The sequence below is a fragment of the Microcaecilia unicolor genome, chromosome 5 (genome assembly GCF_901765095.1).
Source record: "Microcaecilia unicolor chromosome 5, aMicUni1.1, whole genome shotgun sequence".
Classification (NCBI taxonomy): domain Eukaryota; kingdom Metazoa; phylum Chordata; class Amphibia; order Gymnophiona; family Siphonopidae; genus Microcaecilia; species Microcaecilia unicolor.
This window is the reverse complement of record NC_044035.1, coordinates 115,211,012-115,231,283: the sequence shown is the minus strand read 5'-3', so window position 1 is coordinate 115,231,283 and position 20,272 is coordinate 115,211,012. Positions and strand designations below refer to the sequence as shown.

Here is a 20,272-nt window from a genome sequence, read left to right as displayed (position 1 = left end):
CGCATGTAGAGCAAAACCTTTTATAAAAACATATAAGAGCACTAGTATCCTTCAGTGGAACTGCAGTCTTCACTTTATACATTGATATGAGAATGTGTGAGTCCTGCCAACACACGTTCTGGGTAGAAGTTGACAGACTTTTAGCTGTATTTTCAAAAATTGTAGCTAGTATTAGAAAACACTTTTGGATAAGAAAGGAGACTTTTGGACAGTGCCTCATAGAAACATATGGTGAACCATTTTGTAGCTTTGTTAACTTATAAGATTCAAAGCTAAATGTGTATTGCGGCCGCTATGCACTTGTGACTAGCTGCACGCTCAGATTCCTCTTACTAACCATGCCTAAACGGAGAGGGAAGTGTACTGCCCGAACTACCCCATTACCTCCTTCTACTCCTGGACCAATGGATCAGTTCGTGAGCCTGCAGGGGACTGCAGTACGGGTCGGGAGCGGACCCTTGACGGGCGCTGCTATTTTGGAGGAGTCGACGGCGTCCCTCGGGTTGGATACAACTCTGAGCCCCGACCATAGAGCTCCGCCCCCGCAACCGCCGATCACAAGCTCGCCGCTTCAGGGAGAGCAGGGGCCGGCGCAGGGACGCGCTACGACCCCAATTGCTCTGGAGAATCGATTCCACCTTGATGAGAAGGGACGAGCTGGACCGACTGAAGTAATGGGGGAAAGAGACGACGGAGGAGAGCAAGAGGAGGAACAGGAGGACATAATCCCAGCAGAGTTAACCAACAAGCCAACAGAGGTAACTCTAGATTCCCTTTGGGAATTAATGTCCCAATTGGGGAAATTATTTATTGCCCAAATAACTAAAGGGGCTCAGAAATTAAAATCTTTAGAGCAAAAAGTGGAACAAACTGAAAAATCTCAGCAAGCTTTGGTAACTCGTATGGATAAAGTAGAACAAGAATCAAAAAAGATAGAAAATCTTCAAATGACTATGGTAAAAGATATTACTAATTTAAGATTAAAAGTTGAAACGTATGAGAACCATATGAGAAACCTCAACTTGCGATTTCTAAATTTCCCAAGAGTTCAAATGATCCAACCGCATGAAATGTTGAAAAGATATTTGCGGGAAAACTTGGGAATTCCGCAGGAGAATATTCCACCTTTTACTAAAGTTTACTACCTACCCAACAAACAAGTTATTCAGCAAAATCAACAGGAACAGAGACTTGAAAATTTGTCACAATTTCTAGAGACATCAGATACTGAATTAGCCACAGCGGCCACTTTGGTGGCAACTGTGGCTTTACCACATGATAAACAGTGGTTGTTCTCAATGTTTTTTAAGCATAGAGAAACTCTGTTTTTGGGTTTAAAAATTTCCTTGTTTCCTGATCTCTCTAGAGAAACCCAACGTAAACGAAAACAGTTCCTTATTATGAGACCAGCAATTCAACAGTTGGGAGGTGTTTTCTTTCTGAGATATCCATGCAAATGTATTGTTAGGATTGACTCTGTTAAGTATGTCTTTCTAGATCCTTCTCAGCTCTCGGCCTTTATCGCGTCTAAAAGAACTTCTAGTAGCTTTAAAGAAAGTTAGCATTCTCTTCATAAGTGCATGATTTCTTATTTTGTATTTTCCTGAATCTCCTCATAAATTAGAATCTTGGATCCTCTTTATTGTTAGGACTTGAGTATTATATCAGAAATATTCCAGTTGGAAATAATGATCATACCTATTTTTGTATAATACTATCCTTCAAGTTGTATCTTGAATAAATGTTTGTAAAATTCATAAATAAAAAAAAAAAAAATGTGTATTGCGTACATGCCAGGCCTAGGTACATATCAGCGTTATGCTGGTGTAATTGATGTTATAAGCTGTTTGGTTTTATGTGCACTTATTTCATGTTTGGATTCTTACCACTGTAGGAAATTTTTGTCTTATATTCCTGATGCAGGCTTTTGCCGAAATATGGCCATGTGAGAAAGCCCATTTATGTAGTTAGTGATGTTATTAGTTATAAATAATAATGTTTTTATTAAAATCTAGATTTTTAATTTATTTTCTATGTTAAATAAAAATATTAACACGAATAACTACTTAATTTTTGTACACGACAAAGGAAATGTTTTTCAACTAGCCTGGCTCAATGTCTCAACAGTAGTTCTACACTGCAGTGCAGAAAACCCATATATCATTCTTGTGATTAGTTTATGATCTGTATGCCAGGGAGTGTTTGGGGGCAGCATGTACTAGATAGATGAAGATATATAGTGTGATTTGGAGACATTTGAAACCTGTCACTACAATGGCTACATTGTTTATAGAACGAGGGTAAAACCTTGAGTGTAGTCTGCAGCTCTGTGTGGTCCCCCAAAAGATGACATGCCAGAACTGATGATATAAAGTAGATGAATTGCAGTAGGATGGTTGTCTATAACCACTTGCTTGCTTTGGCCCATTGGCAAACATATCTCTACAGCAGGGGTTAGGGGTTTGGAACCTAGTCCTCCATTGTATACAAATCTATTTTATGTATATTCATTGTGGATATTTTGGCAACCATACTGGCTTGTCATGTCCCGATGACTGGGATGAGATCCCCACTCTACAGGAAGTTCCAGATGAAGGCTAATGCAACTGTACAAGAAGTACAAAAAAAAAAAAAGAAGGGGAACTACCGTGCTCTAAAACTCATCTATGTCCTAGAATAACACTAGTTTGTTAGAAATTAATCCACAGATATTATCACTGTCTTTGAGTGTAGCCTGTTGAGAATAGGCTCTCTGTATCTCAAAAAATACAATTCGTTTTAGCAGAAAAGTAAAATAGGCAAGTAGCAGAAACTGGATACATTCTTCTAAATGTTCTGTTTATAGTACAGAGTACTTAAGTTAGTTCTGTATTCTAAGTTAGGGACCATTATATAAGTGTATGCAATGGTCTCGCGAGATGTGCTGAAGCAAGCGGTCGCAGATCCGCTGCTCTCCCTGCCTTCTCCCCGAAACGGCCCGAATTTTAACACCAAAACGCTGGCTGACCAGAGAAAAAAGATACACAGACACCAGGCACCAGTATATGGATAAATATATGACAAGAAGTGCGGAGGCTATGCCCGGAAAATCTTCAAAGAAAGAACCTGAAAAACAACGAAGCGGACAGGAGAACAAAATGGCGGCGAGCCCGGAACCTACAACAAAACTCCTTACGGAGGCCCAGATACAGCAGCTTATGGAGGCGGTAAAAACAGCACTGGCCCCACAATTTGCGCTGCTAACTGGACAATTCGCTGCATTCGAACAAGGCCTGGCGGAAACGAATCATAAGACGGAGGAGCTTGAGAAACGGATGTCCACAATAGAAGATGGCGAAAGAGGCCACATGGAGATCATGGCGCAGCTAAAAAAAACAGTGGCAGATCAGGCCCAACAGATCGACGATCTTGAAAATAGATCAAGACGCTCTAATTTGAGAATAGTGGGCATACCAGAAACAGTACCGGACTCTTTGTTGGGCTCGCTGCTGGAGAAATGGCTTCAATCTGAGTTCGCACTGACAGATAGCTCAGGGAAGCTATGCCTGGAGAGAGCGCATCGAATAGGCAGACGGGTGCGCGCAGGTGAAAGGCCCAGAGTAGTGATAATTAAAGTACATAACTATATACACAAGATGGAGATCCTAAACGGAGCGAGACGGAAATGGCAATCCCTAAAATATGATGAGACACCAGTTAAAATATTCCAAGACTATTCAGCATCTCTGCAGGCGAGACGGAAAGCTTTTGGGCCCGCATGCAAGCACCTATCAGAAACTGGGACTCGTTTTATGCTAGTATACCCTGCATTGCTTAAAATACACCACAACGGAGCGTGGATTACAATGGCTACCCCGGTAGCGGCGTCAAAATTTTTGGAAGAACAACTTAGAACGGACACTAAAGACTGAGAAGACTAAACCTGAGTCAAAGCAAGGCAGAGAAAGATTTAACATATGGTGACGTATTAAAAGGACCCATGGGAGGGAGAATAATTGCCTAGAAATGTGTATACCAATTGATATTGTTGTTACAAAAGTTTTGTAATTTTGATCACACTATTGCGTTTATGGTTCAGCCAAGATAATGAGGAATGTAGATTGACATGGGGGCTGTTTTGGGGGGAGGGCTGGGAACAGCACAACGAGATCCAGGCGGGGCTCCTCACGGGTGAGGAGTTCTTGGGAGAGAATGGGGATCAGGAGGAGGGGGGTCACACATGGGAGGGCCTATGGAGGGGTGGGCGGGAGGGGGGGGACCGGGGTCACAACACTTCAGGAACTAAGGCTGAAGGGTAGGACAAGCTGGCTAGTTGATATAGGGTCACCACATTGGAAAGGCCTTGGAGGGAGGCTGGGCTTCCGAGGCCAGGAGAAAAAAAAAAGATATCTGAAGCTGTACAAATTAATATACAAGGATGCCGGGTAAAAAGGCAAGATTCATTACATGGAACGTAGGTGGGATCACTTCACAAGTAAAAAGGGCCAAAATCCTTGCAGCTCTAAAACGCCATGAGGCGGACGTTGCATGTTTACAGGAAACTCGATTAACTGAGCAAGAACATGCAAAGCTAAAGCGAGCGTGGGTGGGCGAGGTTTACTCCACTTCTGCAGAGGGTAGAAAGAGGGGAGTTGCATTGCTAATAAGGAAAGGTTTGGCAGCCAAAGCAGAAGTTGTAGCCAAGGATCCACAGGGCCGATATATAGGCATTCGCCTATGGCTATACGGTCAATAATACATGATACTGGGATTGTATGGGCCAAATGTATATGAACCAAAATTTTACCAGAAGATAATAAACCTCTGCTCGGGGGTACCCAATAAAAATCTTATACTTCTAGGAGATTTCAATTTAGTAGCAGAGCCAGAGAGAGATTGCACTCACCCAAAGGAAGCAAAGCAAGGGGGGCCACGGGCAAGGGCGCTAAGTATATTCATGCGGACCCTGGGAGTAGTGGATGTTTGGCGAGCAATGCACCCAAATGAGAAAGACTTTACACATCAGTCTAGAGCCCATGGCACACATTCGAGAATTGATTACATATTAATGGCGGTAAACCTATTCCCAGGGGTCACACAATCAGAGATTGGTCCTGAAGAGATTTCTGACCATTCAATGGTATGGGTAGAAGTAGAGGCGCCGTCGCATTTCCAAAAAGGAACGGGATGGCGTTTCCCGGGGTACATGTTCACAGACAGAGAGTTCAGGGAATATCTAGTTCAGAAATGGGAAGAATACGCCAGCTTCAATGTGGAACACAAAGAGAACCCGAAGTTGTTCTGGATGGCTGCCAAGGCAGTGCTGAGGGGTGAAGTCATAGCCTTTGTTCAGAAACAGAATAAGAAAAATGCTAGAGCGCTATTGAATTTAGAATCACAACTTGCAAGGGCTAAAAGAGCTCATCTCCGTATGCAAACGGCAGGCACCAGGGAACATTTGAGGTCCATTCAGATAGCAGTTAACTCCCACATACATGAGAAAACAACTAGGTCTAGACTATACCAGAAGTACAGACTGCAAAAATATGGGAATAGAACAGGCCCCATGCTGGGCAGATTAATGCGCACATGGGAATCTAATCGAGTCATAACAACTATGCAGGGAGCTCAAGGGAAGATAGAAACCAGTTGTGAGGGAATTGAAAAAATCATAGTACAACACTTTTCTACCCTGTATAGAAAGCATGCAACCCCAACTACTAAAGAGCTTAAGGAATACTTGAACACCCTGCAGTTACCTAAGCTGCTTCCTGATGAGCTAGAATTATTAAATAGACCTATCCAAGGGAGAGAAATTCAAGAGGTAATTAGGGGTCTCCCACTGCATTCGGCCCCGGGTCCGGATGGATTCTCAGGGGAATTCTATAGGCTCCTCCCGGAACCGGTGGTTGGGGCACTGCAGGAATATTATAATCAGACTGTCAGCCAGGGTGCATTGCCGCAGGGAGAAAATTTGGCTTTGATCTCCTTGATCCAAAAGCCCGGGAAGCCAGGTGACCGTGCAGACTCTTATAGGCCCATATCTCTAATAAATGTGGATCAAAAAATCCTTGCTAAAGTATTAGCGAATCGGTTGGCCCCGGTACTGCCCAGAATCATAGGCGAGGAGCAGGTAGGCTTTGTCCGTCAGAGACAAGCAGGGGTAAACACTAGAAGGCTATTACTGGCAATGGCGCAATGCACTATGGCCAACACCCCTGCACTGATTTTAAGTCTTGATGCCGAAAAGGCTTTTGATAAAGTTGATTGGGACTTCATGTTTGGGGTGTTGGATCACATGGGGATTTCTGGTTGGTTTCAGGAAGCCATCAGGGCTTTATACAAAGGGGTAGGAGCATCCGTGATTATTAATGGGACCCGCAGCACAGAATTCAGAATCCACAGAGGCACACGGCAGGGCTGCCCTCTCTCCCCCTTGTTGTTCATTCTGACCCTGGAGCCGCTACTCAGGGAGTTGAAGTGCGAAGATCAGATAAGGGGAGTGAATATGGGAGATTATGCGGTAAAGGCACTGGCTTTTGCCGATGACCTCCTGGTGATACTTCGGGACCCGGGTCAATCAGTCCCAGTGCTGTTGAGAACTATTACACGGTATGGGGACCACTCGGGATTTACTCTAAACTTACACAAGTCCACAGGATTGTCAGTGCTACAGGAAGATAGGGGAAGATGGGAAGGTAGCCTAAACATCAGTTGGGAAAAGGAAGAATTTAAATATTTGGGGGTACTGATCACAAATGATCTTACAAAAATATACACGAGGAATGTAGCCACCTTATTGGGGGTTACACAGACGAAGCTGCAGATGTGGCAGGGGTACCCGCTCTCACTCCTAGGTAGAATAGCTGTGATCAACATGAAGATTGTGCCAAAATGGGTATATTTGTTTCAGGTGCTACCATTGTATTTGACTCGCAAGGATGAAAAAAAGTTAAATAAAGCTCTGCAAAGATTCCTGTGGAATGGAAGGCGGGCCAGGATACCACTGGCAGTACTACAGACACCGAAAGAATACGGAGGCATGGGCCTCCTTAACATTCGATATCTAACAGTGGCCAGTGGCATGCGCCACATTAACGATTGGTACAGAGGGACATCAGATTTTTCAGCCACAGCAATAGAGAGCCATATGGCGCAGGGTTTACATCTGGGTTATGTGGTGCAAACACCGAGGGCAAAAATGGCACGGGAACTGAGAGATACTGGAATCTATAGCTCAGCCCAAGCGGTATGGAAGTGGATTTGTCGTATCTATCATTTCAAGCCTACAGTAACACCATACTTACCAGTACAGGGTAACCCAGAATTCGCTCCAGGAATGTTGCATAAGACTTTCCAAGATTGGAAGACAAAAGGCATTACATATTTATTACATGTGATTACAGAGGAAGGTCGCATAAAAGCATTTGAGGAGCTGAAGCGCACATATAATCTGAAACAAGCAGACCAGTTTTACTATGCTCAATTACATCATTATATTAAAAGTCTGCCGTGGGAGTCCCTGACAGAAGACGTACAGGAGGAGCTAGCAGAGGCTTACTCTTTCCGGGCACAACAGAAAGTTCCACTATCATATCATCATCGATACATTAAGGACAATTTCTCAGAGTTGGATTATGTACAATTGGCAGTAACCTGGAGTGAGGACTTGGGAGTCATAATAAAGCAGGAAACGATTAAGGAACATGTCTTGGGGATGAGACACTACACGACAATTGTGGGACATTGGGAGCTGCAGTATAAAGTAGTGCTGAGAGCGCATGTTCCACCACGGCGTGCTTTCCACATGGGTCTCTCCCCAGATGGTGCTTGCCCCAAGTGTGGGTTGGAGGGCGCAGAGCTGGGACACATGTTTTGGACATGCCCCCACATCCGGAACTTTTGGAGATTATTACTGCAAGAGATTTCAAAAATTTGGAATGTGACGTGGAGACCACAACCTGGAATATTGTTTGGCGACCTGAGGCTACCACGGCCTACTCCAAGAGGAATGCAGCAATTTGCTTTACGAACTATAATTTTTGGGAAAAAAGCTATTCTACAGCATTGGTTAGTTCCGAAGAGGCCCTCAGTACAGCACTGGCGGGGAGGTATGATAGAGCTCATGCGATTTGAAAGATTGGAAATGAACAAGCAACCACAGGGGTACAAAAAAGCATTCACACAGCGCTGGAGCCCGCTGTGGAATACATTAACGCCAGCAGCAAGGAGTTATTTGTTAAACATGTAAACATAGGACATTGGAAAGAAATTTGGAGTGAGAGCGACCCTGGTAGGGATGGGATAAGGGGGGAGGGCGGAAGAAGGGGGGGGGGGAATGGGGAGATAGAGTAGGATGTTCACAAATAAAAGTTGTAATCAGGTTGATATATTTGATGTACATGTAAGTGACGGAGGCGGAAATGTCTGAGTTGAGAAACTGGAACATGTACAATATTTACTGAATCTGTTAATAAAAACGAATTAAAACATAAGTGTATGCAATTACTTGTAAATTTTGTATGGAAGTTTGAACATGCACTGTATTTTTATCCAACATAAATGCCTGATCTTTGCAACACAACAAAACTAAAGAACGTAATGGACATAACACAACTCTTCCGCTGTACGATTCCCTAGTGTGGCTATGCCACATGAACTTTATCTTACCACAACATCACTTTGTATTTGTTTACACCGGAGTCTGTAAGGCCTCTCTGGTACTATGTAAGCCACATTGAGCCTACAAATAGGTGGGGAAATGTTGGATATAAATGTAACAAATAAATAAATATATTGTTCAGGAGCTTGCTGAATCCCTTTGAACATACCAGCGGCGATCCTAGCCGGCATGACACCCGGGGCAGATCGCCGATGCACCCCCCCCCCCCCCCGGCAAAATGACACCCCCCGGGTGCACGCCGCTGGGGGGGTGCCGTGGCGCACGCCTGTCAGCTGAGTTCGCTGACTTCGCTGCAGCTCCCTCTGCCCCGGCCGGAACAGGAAGTAACCTGTTCCGGGGCAGAGGAAGCTGCAGCAAAGTTAGCGAAGTCAGTGAACTCAGCTGACAGGCGTGCGCCACGGCACCCCCCCCAGCGGTGTGCACCCGGGGCGGACCGCCCCCCCCCCCCCCCCCCCCCCTTGGTACGCCACTGGATACCTTCCTACTTATGTGGTGTAGGTGAAAGGTAAGATCTCAAAGGGGTGTGTTGCAGATCTGCCCTATTATTTCATCCCCACCAGTCAACAAGCTGGAACAAGCCACTAGATGATAAATGATTTGTCAGTGGCATGAAAGAGAATCTCAGCCTCTCAGTGAAACACACCAAGGTGTTAGGTGAAAGGGATTAGAAAAATAGCAGTTCTTTGGCACAGAAATGTTATTTGAGCTAAAGAGAGAGATTTGGCTTCTGCACTCCAATATACAAAACAAAATTGCAACCAAGTGCGAACAGTGTATCCTCTTATGACTTTCCAACACTTATTATGCTGGAATTTAACACTAGTTACAAAATGCTCTGGAATTTAGAAGTCTGAATCAGAAGAAATCCATAGCTTAACAGCAGGTGTGAACCCTGAATTCTTTCTGCCACTAGATGTCACCAGATACTCATGATATGATCAGCTGTAGAGAAAGGAATCAAATAATACTCTTATTTGATTGGTTCTCTGGTCACATGGTTTCAGAAAGGACAACTTGTTGCAAACATGTGACTTTTTAGATAAGGAAATCATCATGTGCTGTGTAGACATTTTAGTGCAGCTGAAAAATTATTAAACCGATTTGAACAGTCCTTGGTCATTGTTTTTCTTGCCCCAACATTGCACTGCAATGCCTGTTTTCAGACTATCAAAGGAGGTGCTGGCTGGCACTGCTGTCCTAGGAGCTTTTGCTGCTGGAGTCATCATCGGTAAGTTCCCTAACCACACTGTTGGTTATACTCATACATATCACTGATGCTGCCTGCAGGTAAACAGGGCAGATTGCAGATCAAAGTTCAGAGTTTTGTTTCTGACTGTACACTCAGCTCATGCTGTGATCCAACTTGTATAGCACATGTGCACATACCTACATACTCATGGACGTGAATTAATCAGTACAGTGAATGGTGTGACACAATAGTAATCGGGATATATTTTCTTTATGATAATTAATAAGCAGGGAAAATTGATATACACTGTGTTTCAAAAAAAGCTATACAAAGCTTGTTTTCTATATAACTGTCAAAACCTGACCAGTTTCAATAAAAATTTGGGATATATTATCCTGAATAAATTTGCAATAAGCCTACACTCACACCGGCCACTTTACCTAAATAACGTCACCACCACCTGGCAATTATCATCATAATACGCACAGATGCCATTTTGCTTTAAACATAAACAGTTACCATGGTATTCAGTCAGGAGAATCCGATCCTTATTAAAAATTTGTATTTGCAGAAAGGTTATGGTTCTCATAGACTGGTGCAAGAGTTTCCAGAATTGAGGTGGACAAGGGTAAGCACAGAATATCTTTTGAAGAAATTGTGAGAAATGGGCTCAACTGATCACCAGTCAGGCAGCGGCAGGACCCAATCAGTTCACAATGAAGAAAACATCATAACAGTTGAAGAACCAGGTAGTGAACTGATGTTATTTAGGTGAGGTGGCCAGCGTGAATGTAGGCTTATTGCAAATTTATTCAGGATAATACATCAAATTTTATTGAAATTGGTCAAGTTTGACACAGTTATGCAGAAAACAACTTTGTATAGATTTTTTTTTAAACACTTTGGGCCTGATTCAGTAAAGGGTATTGAAAACTGTGCGCCAAAACATTCAATGCTGAACATTCCAGTGGCAGTCTCATCTTCTGTCTAGTTTTTTGTTTAGTCTCACTTTTTGCTGTGTTGGTAAGAAGTGATTTGCTAACATTGCTTCCTGTTTCATTCTGTTAGCAGTTTAAAATGCCTACCTTAGCTTACAAGGTTCAATATACAGGTATTCTGCTCTGCCTTTCCACACTGATTGCCCCTTATGTTCCTTCTCGCCCATTGCGCTCTTCTGCCGCTTCCCTTCTGTTACTGCCTTGAGTCTACCCTCATGTGGCTTTCTTCTACATGGTTCTCTCTCCCTCTGGAATGTCCTTCTCCTGGACCTACATTCTGAACAGCCCACACCCCAGTCCCGCCTTCACCACGCCTCCGACACGCCCTCGTCAACTTTGTACGCTTCCACGATGGAGTGCAGTTGAAAACGTCCAAGTTCGGCTTTCGATTATACCGCGTTATTCGTTTTTGTGAGATAAACGTCCATCTCCCGATTTAGATCAGAACTTGGGCGTTTTTCTCGTTCGATTATAAGGTGGATGGTGACCCTAAAGTGGCTTACAAAAGAATTTATAAACTGGCACCTGCCCTTTTAAATCATGAAGAACTGCAAAAAAAAACCAAAACACTGCACACAAAGGACTCAATTCTGTAAAAAGCGTCTAAATTTGGGTGGCAAAAAAATGCACGCTAAGCACTATTCTATAAATGGTGCTCCAAGTTGGGTGCTGTTTATAGAATAGCGCTTAGCATCGGGATCCACGCCCAGTTTTGGGCACGAGGATTTACACCAACTAAACCCTGGTGTAAATCCCTGCGCCTAAATTAGACGCAGATCCCCCGAATTCTGTAACACTGTGCGCAAATCCTAGAACCACCCCTGATCTGCCCGTGCCCCTCCCATGGCCATGCCCCCTTTTCAGATGTGCCCAGAAAAAGTTACACACACATTTTTATAAAATAGTGACTATAAAGATGAGCACATAAATTCCAATTATTGCAAATTAGCATTCGCTCAATAAGTAATTAAGTTGCGCACACAAATTGGGCGTGCCCCCAAATTTATGTGCGCAATTTTGAGCGCTATATATAGAATTAGGGGGAAATAGCTGAAGGACTAAACTGGAGTGAAAAAGAACTCAAGGCACAAAGCAAAAGAGTGCAAAAGGGAGTTCATATAGAACACCTTTAATCTGGTGACCCTAAAACTCAGGTATTTAACAGTCTATCAAAATCACAAAAAAGCAATACTAAAGCACAAGTACAAACCAAGGAAAAATAGCATCAAAAGGAAAACAGTTCACAGGTCTTGAATTCTGCATTCTCCTTCCTGGCACTCCTCCTTCTTTTTAGTGGCTCCCTAGCTGAGAAATCCCTCCACACGCTTGGAGGAGTAGCCTAATGGTTAGTGTATTACCCCCAAATTTGCACACACAATTTATAGCAGCTTTTATAGAATTAGGGAGATAGTGTAGAGGCAGCCTCTAAATTTCCCGGTCAGCCACCCTCAGGGGCATAGCTACGTGGGGCACAGGGGCCTGGGCCCCTGTAGATTTGGCCCTGGACCCCCCGCCGCCGACCCTCTCGACCCCCCCTCCAGCCGCCAATCCGCCGTTTACCCACTGTCGCCTACCTTTGCTGGCGGGGGACCCCAACCCCCGCCAGCTGACGTCCTCTTCTTCCTTCGTTCTCTGAGTCTGATGTCCTGCACGTACAACATGCAGAACATCAGACTCAGAAACAGAACGAAGGAAGAAGAGGACCTCGACTGGTGGGGGTTGGGGTCCCCCGCCAGCAAAGGTAGGCGATGGCAGGGGAGGGTTGGCGGCGGGAGGGGGGATCGAGAGGATCGTCAGCAGGGGGGGTCAGTGGTGGTGGTGGTGGTGGCGGCAGCAGCGGCGGGGGGGGGGTCAGCAATGGCAGGGGGGTCAGTGGCACTGGGGGGGGGCTAAAATGTGTCCCCTTACCTCGGGCTCTGGACCCCCCTCCCGCCAAAGTCTGGCTACATCCCTGGCCACCCTTATCTGGATAGCAAGTACAGTTATTCATATATATGCTTATGAATATTGACCTGTATATATATTTCTGTGGCAAAATGGGTAATACATCTATAGTTTATGGACCACCCAAACCAGCTCCAGAACATGCCCCCTTCAAATTTATGTGTCCCGCAACTTCTACACATTTAAATAGTGGCACTGCAAAATGAGCATGTGTGCATGCGCAGCACTAGAGATATCAATGCACCTGTGTCTCCTACAACTTGCCTTCCACATGGGAATCAGGAGGGAGCAGGGCTCCTATTTGGCCTGGAAGTGCAATATGTGCTGGTAGTATCCCGTACCCTGAGCACCTTGTTAACCTGATTCTTCTATCATCACCTAGGATTGGCAGCTGGATCCAGATTCTCCTGAAAGGGTTGATCTAGTCCTGGGTTTACCCCATTGCATGCAGGGGCTTGTAGTCTTGCTTATCTTAGGGAATGCAGTGGGGGAATCAGAACTACAAGTCCCTGCATGCAGTGGGGTAAACTCAGGACTGGATCTACCACTGCAATTAGGCTTTAGAATGACCCCTCATTAAAAAGTAAAAGGTTTATATGGCTGAGGAAAGAGACGGAGGTAGACAGTTGTCAGAAAACCAGCATGTACAGTGACCTCTTTTCTGATCATTCTGGCCATCAGTCTCCCTTGAAGAAAACCTATCAGATTGACAGAGCTTCCAAGTTACCCATTCCAGGAGGGAGACTTTTTGGCCAGTCCTGGTTTTAAACTTATATCCCCAAGCAGTGTAGTATTTGTAGTCCATGATTCTACCCATTGAGATCAATGCTGCAGGACCCATAGAGGGGCATAATCGAATGCGAACGACCATCTCCATGGGCGTCTATGTCTGAGAACGGGTACGTGAAGGGGCGGGACAGACCGTATTTTCGAAAAAAATGGGCGCCCACCTTTTTTTTCGATACAACGGTTTGTGCCGGGCAAATGCATCGGATGTGTGCGGATTTGAGCTGGGCGGTTTCGTTTTTCAGCGATAATGGAAACCGAAGGCGCCCAGCTCAAAAACGAACAAATCCAAGGCATTTGGTTGTGGGAGGGGCCAGGATTCTTAGTGCACTGGTCCCCCTCACATGCCAGGACACCAACTGAGCACCCTAGGGGGCACTTGTAACAATTAAAAAAAAAGTCAAATACCTCCCAAGTCCATAGCTCCCTTCCTTTGGGTGCTGAGCCCCTCAAATCCCCCCTAAAACCCACTGCCCACAACTCTACACCATTACCATAGCCCTTATGGCTGAAGGGGGGCACCTAGATATGGGTACAGTGGGTTTTGGGGGCGGTTTGGAGCGCTCCCATTTACCACCACAAGTGTAACAGGTGGGGGGGATGGGCCTGGGTCCACCTGGGTGAAGTCCACTGCACCCACTAACAACTGCTCCAGGGACCTGCATACTGCTGTGATGGAGCTGGGTATGACATTTCAGGCTGGCAAAAAAGGTTTTTAAAGTTCTTTTTTTTTTTTTGGTGGGAGGGGGTTAGTGACCACTGGGGGAGTCAGGGGAGGTCATCTCCGATTCCCTCCGGTGGTCATCTGGGCAGTTGGAGCACTTTTTGGGGACTTGTTCGTGAGAAAAAAGGGTCCAGAAAAAGTGACCCAACTTCTCGCTAAAAACGCCTTTCTTTTTTCCATTATCAGCCGAGGGCGCCCATCTCTGCTCGGCCGATAAACACGCCCCAGTCCCGCCTTCACCACGCCTCTGACACGCCCCCGTCAACTTTTTTCGTTCCCGCGACAGATTGCAGTTGGAGGCGCCCAAAGTCGGCTTTCGATTATACTGATTTGGGCGCCCACCAGAGAAAGGCACCCATCTCCCGATTTGGGTCGAAATATGGGCGCCCATCACTTTTGAAAATAAGGCCGATAGTGCCCCAGGATGAGGTTGGCAGAAGTCTAGGACTAGTCAAAAAGTCTCCCTCCTGGAATGGGTAACTTGGCAGCTCTGGGTTGACCAAGTACCAGTTGATTCGCAACCTTTTTTAGGACTATCTGCTGGGTGCCTGAGCCACTAGATTAGCTTCTCACTGAATTTACAGATGTTAGGCCCTAAAATTTCCACCTGCTGCTTAAGAGACTGCAGTGGCGTACCAAGGGGGGGGCGGTGGGGGCGGTCCGCCCCAGGTGCACGCTGCTGGGGGGGTGCCGTGCGCCGGTCAGCGTCATTGGTTTCCATGCTCCCTCTGCCCCGGAACAGAACCTGTTCCGGGGCAGAGGGAGCATGGAAACCAACGACGCTGACCGGCGCGCAGCACCCCCCCCCCCCAGCGGCGTGCACCCAGGGGGGTTCTTTCGCCGGGTTGGGGGGTGTCCCTTTGACGGGGGGGCGGGGCAGGGCACATTGGTAATCCGCCCCGGGTGTCAGCGCCCCTCAGAACGCCACTGAGAGACTGTTCTTCCAGTGTTTCTTCAGCAAGAGAATTTGTATCATCCTGGAATGCAGTCTGGGAAACAAAGAGTTAAAGTGGGTGAAGAGCATGGGAGAAATGAATGTTGCCAAACTGTTTCCTGAAACAGATGTATCCCTGTTGTATATAGATCCATCTCTGGCTGCTTGTTAACAAGATTTTGCTTATACTGGTTGCTGAAGTTAAAAACAGTAATAGTACAGCCCAACTACCACACCCTGTAAAACCAACAGTTCCAGCTATGGGAATCTATCTGAAGGGTGTGTACAGCACAGCTGGATAATGCACTCGGCATTACTGTTTGAGGTGTTACATGTTCAGCAAGAATGACTCAACTATCCCTTTTTGCTCTGTACCCTGAATTTTGAGTCACGGCTTCTCCTCCTTCAGTGGTAGAGACATTATAAAGAACAAAATTACTGAGCATGTATATAGACATGGATTAATGGGACAAAGCCAACATGGTTTTAGCCAAAGGAAATCTTGACTCACCAATCTACTACATTTCTTTGAAGGGCTGAATAAATATGTGGATTAAAGTCAGCCTGTTGATATTGTATATTTGGATTTTTAGAAGGCATTTGACAAAATACTTAATGAAAGACTCCTGAGGAAATTAGAAAGTCGTGGGATAGGAGGCAATGTCCTGTTATGGATTAAGAACTAGTTAAAAAATAAAAAAAAAACCAGAGAGCAGGGTTATAAGAACATAAGCGGTGCTATACTGGGACAGACCAAAGGTCCATCAAGCCCAGTATCCTGTTTCCAACGATGGTCAATCCAGGTTACAAGTACCTTGCAAGATCCCAAAACAGTACATTTTATGCTGCTTATCCTAGAAATAAGCAGTGGATTTTTCCAAGTCCATCTTAATAATGGCTTATGGACTTTTCTTTTAGGAAGATATCCAAACCTTTTTTAAACCCCACTAAGCTAATCGCTTTTACCACATTCTCTGGCAACGAATTCCAGAGTTTAATTACACGTCAATATTCTCAATGGAGGAGGGTAAAAAGGGGTTCCCCGGGGATCTGTGCTGGGACCACTGCTTTTTAACATATTTATAAATTGATACGGAAATGATTAAATTTGCTGATGGCACAAAGTTATTCAAAATTGTTAAATCACAAGAGGATGTGAAAAATTGCAAGAGGACCTTACCAGACTGGGCATCCAAATGGCAGATGGCATTTAATGTGAGCAAGTGGAACCCAAACTATAGATACATGATACAGGGTTCCACACTAGGAGTCACCGCCCAGGGAAAGGATCTAGGTGTCATCGTTGATATGTTCAAACCCTCTGCTCAGTGTGCAGCAACAGCCAAGAAAGTAAATAGAATGTTAGGAATTATTAGAAAAGGAATGGAGAACAAAACTGAAAATATTATAATGCCTGTGTATCACTTCATGGTGTGCCCGCACCTCGAATATTGTGTGCAATTCTGGTCACCACATCTCAAAAAAGATATAGTGGAATTAAAAAAGGTTGAGGGGAGCATAGGGTCAGGGACACAGAGAAGGTGCTGGACAGGGAAGTACAGGGACACGGATAAGGGAGATGCTGAATATGGGGAAAGATAGGGACATAGAGATAGAAGTTGGATGGTGAGCATGGGGAGAGAAGAAATGTCAAATGGACAGGAGAACCTGGCAAGTAAATTAAGAGAAGATGGAGGGAAACAGAAACCAGAGCCTGGGACCAACGTGATTTGAAAAATAAAATGTCCAGATAACAAAATGTAGAAACAATCATTTTATTTTCTATTTTGTGATTAAAATATGTCAGATTTGAAATGTGTATCCTGCCAAAGCTGGTGTTAAGACGTGGCTTTGGCTCCTGTTCTGGCTCCTGCTCTGAATAGAGCCCTTGGGGGTGGCTTCTGTCCAGTCAGGAGTTGAAGGGAAAGAAGTCACCTCAGGCAGGACTTCTGCTTCTCTCAGTCAGTCAGTAGTAGTAGTCTGAATAAATTCAGAGAACTGAGTAAGCGTTGCAGCAAGGCCAGCCTAAATAGTGAGGAACTGGACCTGACAGGAGCCTGCATGCTAAACAACTGAGTGCTAACTTCATTGGCTAGCTTGTGTCGCTATTGGAGGGAGCAACAATGAGTCTTGAATTTGAAATGCAGCAATGCTTTCTGAGTCAGGAAGTTTCAAATTCAAGCCTCATTCTGGCTCCCTCCAATAGCGACGCGAGGTGGCCAGTGATATCACTCACTATATAGTGGTAGTGGCGAGCACTGTTCAGCGGAATTGGATTCCTTGTGGGGGGGGGGCGGTGGAATCAGAGGAGAACAGGACTCACACAGAGTGGGACAGGTGGCAGTGGCACTGGCAGTGGAGACTAGAGTGGGATGGCTGCAGGCAGAGGCGGCCATGGGCCGCCCAACATCAGCATAGCAGCCCAAAAAAGCTTGACCCGCTACTGACATTTTTTTCAAGCAGGGGGAAGGGGAAGAAAAAAAACTGCCCAACTCTGGGGAAAAGTGTGGAACTGGCAACACTTAGGTGGGATGCGTATGCCTTGTAGCGCTATAGAAATGCTAAATAGTAGTAGTAGTAGTAGGGATGCACCAGTGAGAACACCAAGGAGGTTTTTTTTTGTGTGTTACATTTGTACCCAAGCTTTCCCACTCATGGCAGGCTCAATGTGGCTTACATGGGGCAATAGAGGGTTAAGTGACTTGCACAGAGTCACAAGGAGCTGCCTGTGCCTGAAGTGGGAATTGAACTCAGTTCCTCAGAACCAAACTCCACCACCCTAACCACTAGGCCACTCCTCCAACTGAGGTTGAATTACAAACATCTCTTTGGAGAATACCAATGGTTTTAATTTTAGTTTACATATATTTACCACCTTTATTCCTGTCAATCAATATATGGAAACTAAAATTAAAACAAATTGAACTACCAAACTAGAAGTAGTAGTAGTAGTATCTGTATTTTAATTTGGATTTATTATTTGTTTTTTTAAATCGGTAACATTCCTAACCAAGTCTAGCAGGCTTCCGTTTGCTCTCCTGCTGTTTCTCACTCTTAGGTTGCTTAACAGATGGTAAAAGTGGCATTTCTGCATTGTTTATCAGAGTCATTGTATATATCACAGCTCTACAGTAATCCCAAATATGATATTTTTGTTTTATATGTCTCAGGAAAGAAATGGGCAATTTTGCATTTTGGGACTAGAAATATGCATAACACCTTGCCAAAAAGGGACGATCCACTGATAGATTATGTGCTCAGGCATTCCCTGCGGGAGCACCCCCTTCTGAAGAAGCTGAGACTGGTTAGTATTTGTCTAAATTAAAGAAACATCTGTGCTATTATTCATGTTATATCATGATCTTGATGTGACTATATATGATATTGTTATGATATCTAGGGCCAGATATATGGCTCTGCTGTCTAAAAATACATTTTCTCAAATGTATTAAAGTAGGGGTTTGTTTTACTGATATACACAGGGCTTTTTTGAGGGGGTACTGAGTACTGGCACCTTTTCCTTTGTCTGCTAAAATTGACCCATGGTCCCCAAATTTTAATGAAAGAGCTCAGGCTCTACAAACCAATTCTGCCTTGTCATAGATTCTGTGACTGGTTGCAGGGGGCCTGGCTATTGTGGAGTGGGTCCCTCAGTGATCACCCCAACCCTGAAGGGTGGCCTGGCATTTGAGGACTGGCACCTTTTTCACTAGAAAAAAATACACTGGATATACAAAACATAGGGGCCTACTTACTAAAATTCAGTAAGATTTTGCAGCTATCACAAGATAACGGCCAGATTTAACAGGCAGTAACAGCAAAATTGCTGTATTAACTATATTCCAAACAATTTGCCATGTAGTTAATGCACAGAAATGTTCTTGACTACATGTTAACTGAATGGCAGAAAATCCAACACAGCTATACCTGTTCGGGTAGAGTTAACTGCACCGTATTATCTTGATCAATAACAAGTGGTAACTATCTCTGTGTTAACTGTAACGCATATACCCCACCCATTCCCCATCTCCTACTGCATTAGGAAGTTAATGAGAAAATTACTATGCTAACGGCCTGTGGCTTTCAGACTTGAAAGATCACATTTTTGTAATATAGGATTAATTTCATTTTTACTGGTTAGGAGATCCATCTATAAACATATTTTCAAAAGACAATAACTTTTGTCAAACATATCTGGGCAAAATATTCTGTAGCAAGACCTTTTAATGGTGTCAAATTTGTTTAGGTATCAGGCCACATGGAGGGGCATTTTCGAAAGAACATCCAAGTCAGAATTGGGACGTCCTGCTCATAACATCCAAAAAAAAAAAACCCCATCCATCTCAGTCATTTTCAAACAGGAAAAACGTAAGGATTTCCTGTTCAAAAACACGTGAGAAGTACTTTCTTGCACTGAAAATATCCGAAATGAACAGCCCGTTAGCCACGGGTGGGTACAGGTCCACCAAACAGCGGCGCGCTGCTGCAGTAGCCGGTGGGGATCCCCAATCCCTGCCAACTGAAGATCTTCCCAAAGGCGCCAAGAAACTCCTGTGCACAGCTGGGCAGTCGGCAGCTGCTTCCTGAGCCGCCAACGCCAGTACTCTGCACATATGCATGTTTATGCTAGGCCTGGCGGTTTAGTGGAAGTCCGCCCACCCCTCCAGAGCTTGCTTCTGCTTTCTCGGGCACCATCTGCAAAATGATGGTGCCCTGCCCCACACTGTGCATCCTGGTGGAACCTGCTACACTTAATCTGAGAACTGAATCCTCGCTCTCCAAAATCAAGATGGGGTTGCAGATCTGGTGATTCCAGCAGGCCTTTAGCATTTGATCCCTGTGGGTGGCTCCGTCCAGAGTGGGTGACGCCTTTTATCTTTCTCACTTTCTCCTCCCTGGCGTCTCTCTTTGTTCCCTCTCTGGTTGTAGTTTTATTTCTAGTCTCTACACTGCCTTGATGTTTCCTTTCAAAAGACAGTTTTGATAATTCTGTACATTAAACTGAAAAGTTTACAGATTTGTTGGATTTCTTTTA

The 20,272-nt window shown here is 44.7% G+C and overlaps 1 protein-coding gene across 1 annotated transcript in view; it reads left to right on the top strand.

Annotated features, from left to right (window-relative positions):
• Window positions 1–9,691: 9,691 nt before the first annotated feature.
• Window positions 9,692–20,272, top strand: part of COMTD1 (catechol-O-methyltransferase domain containing 1) — a 56,910-nt gene continuing 46,329 nt past the window's right edge. The window contains exons 1-2 of the mRNA XM_030203231.1: window positions 9,692–9,890; window positions 18,408–18,541. Coding sequence (XP_030059091.1) covers window positions 9,812–9,890; window positions 18,408–18,541 — 213 coding nt within the window. The 5' untranslated portion in view covers window positions 9,692–9,811. The remainder of the gene's footprint in view (window positions 9,891–18,407; window positions 18,542–20,272) is intronic.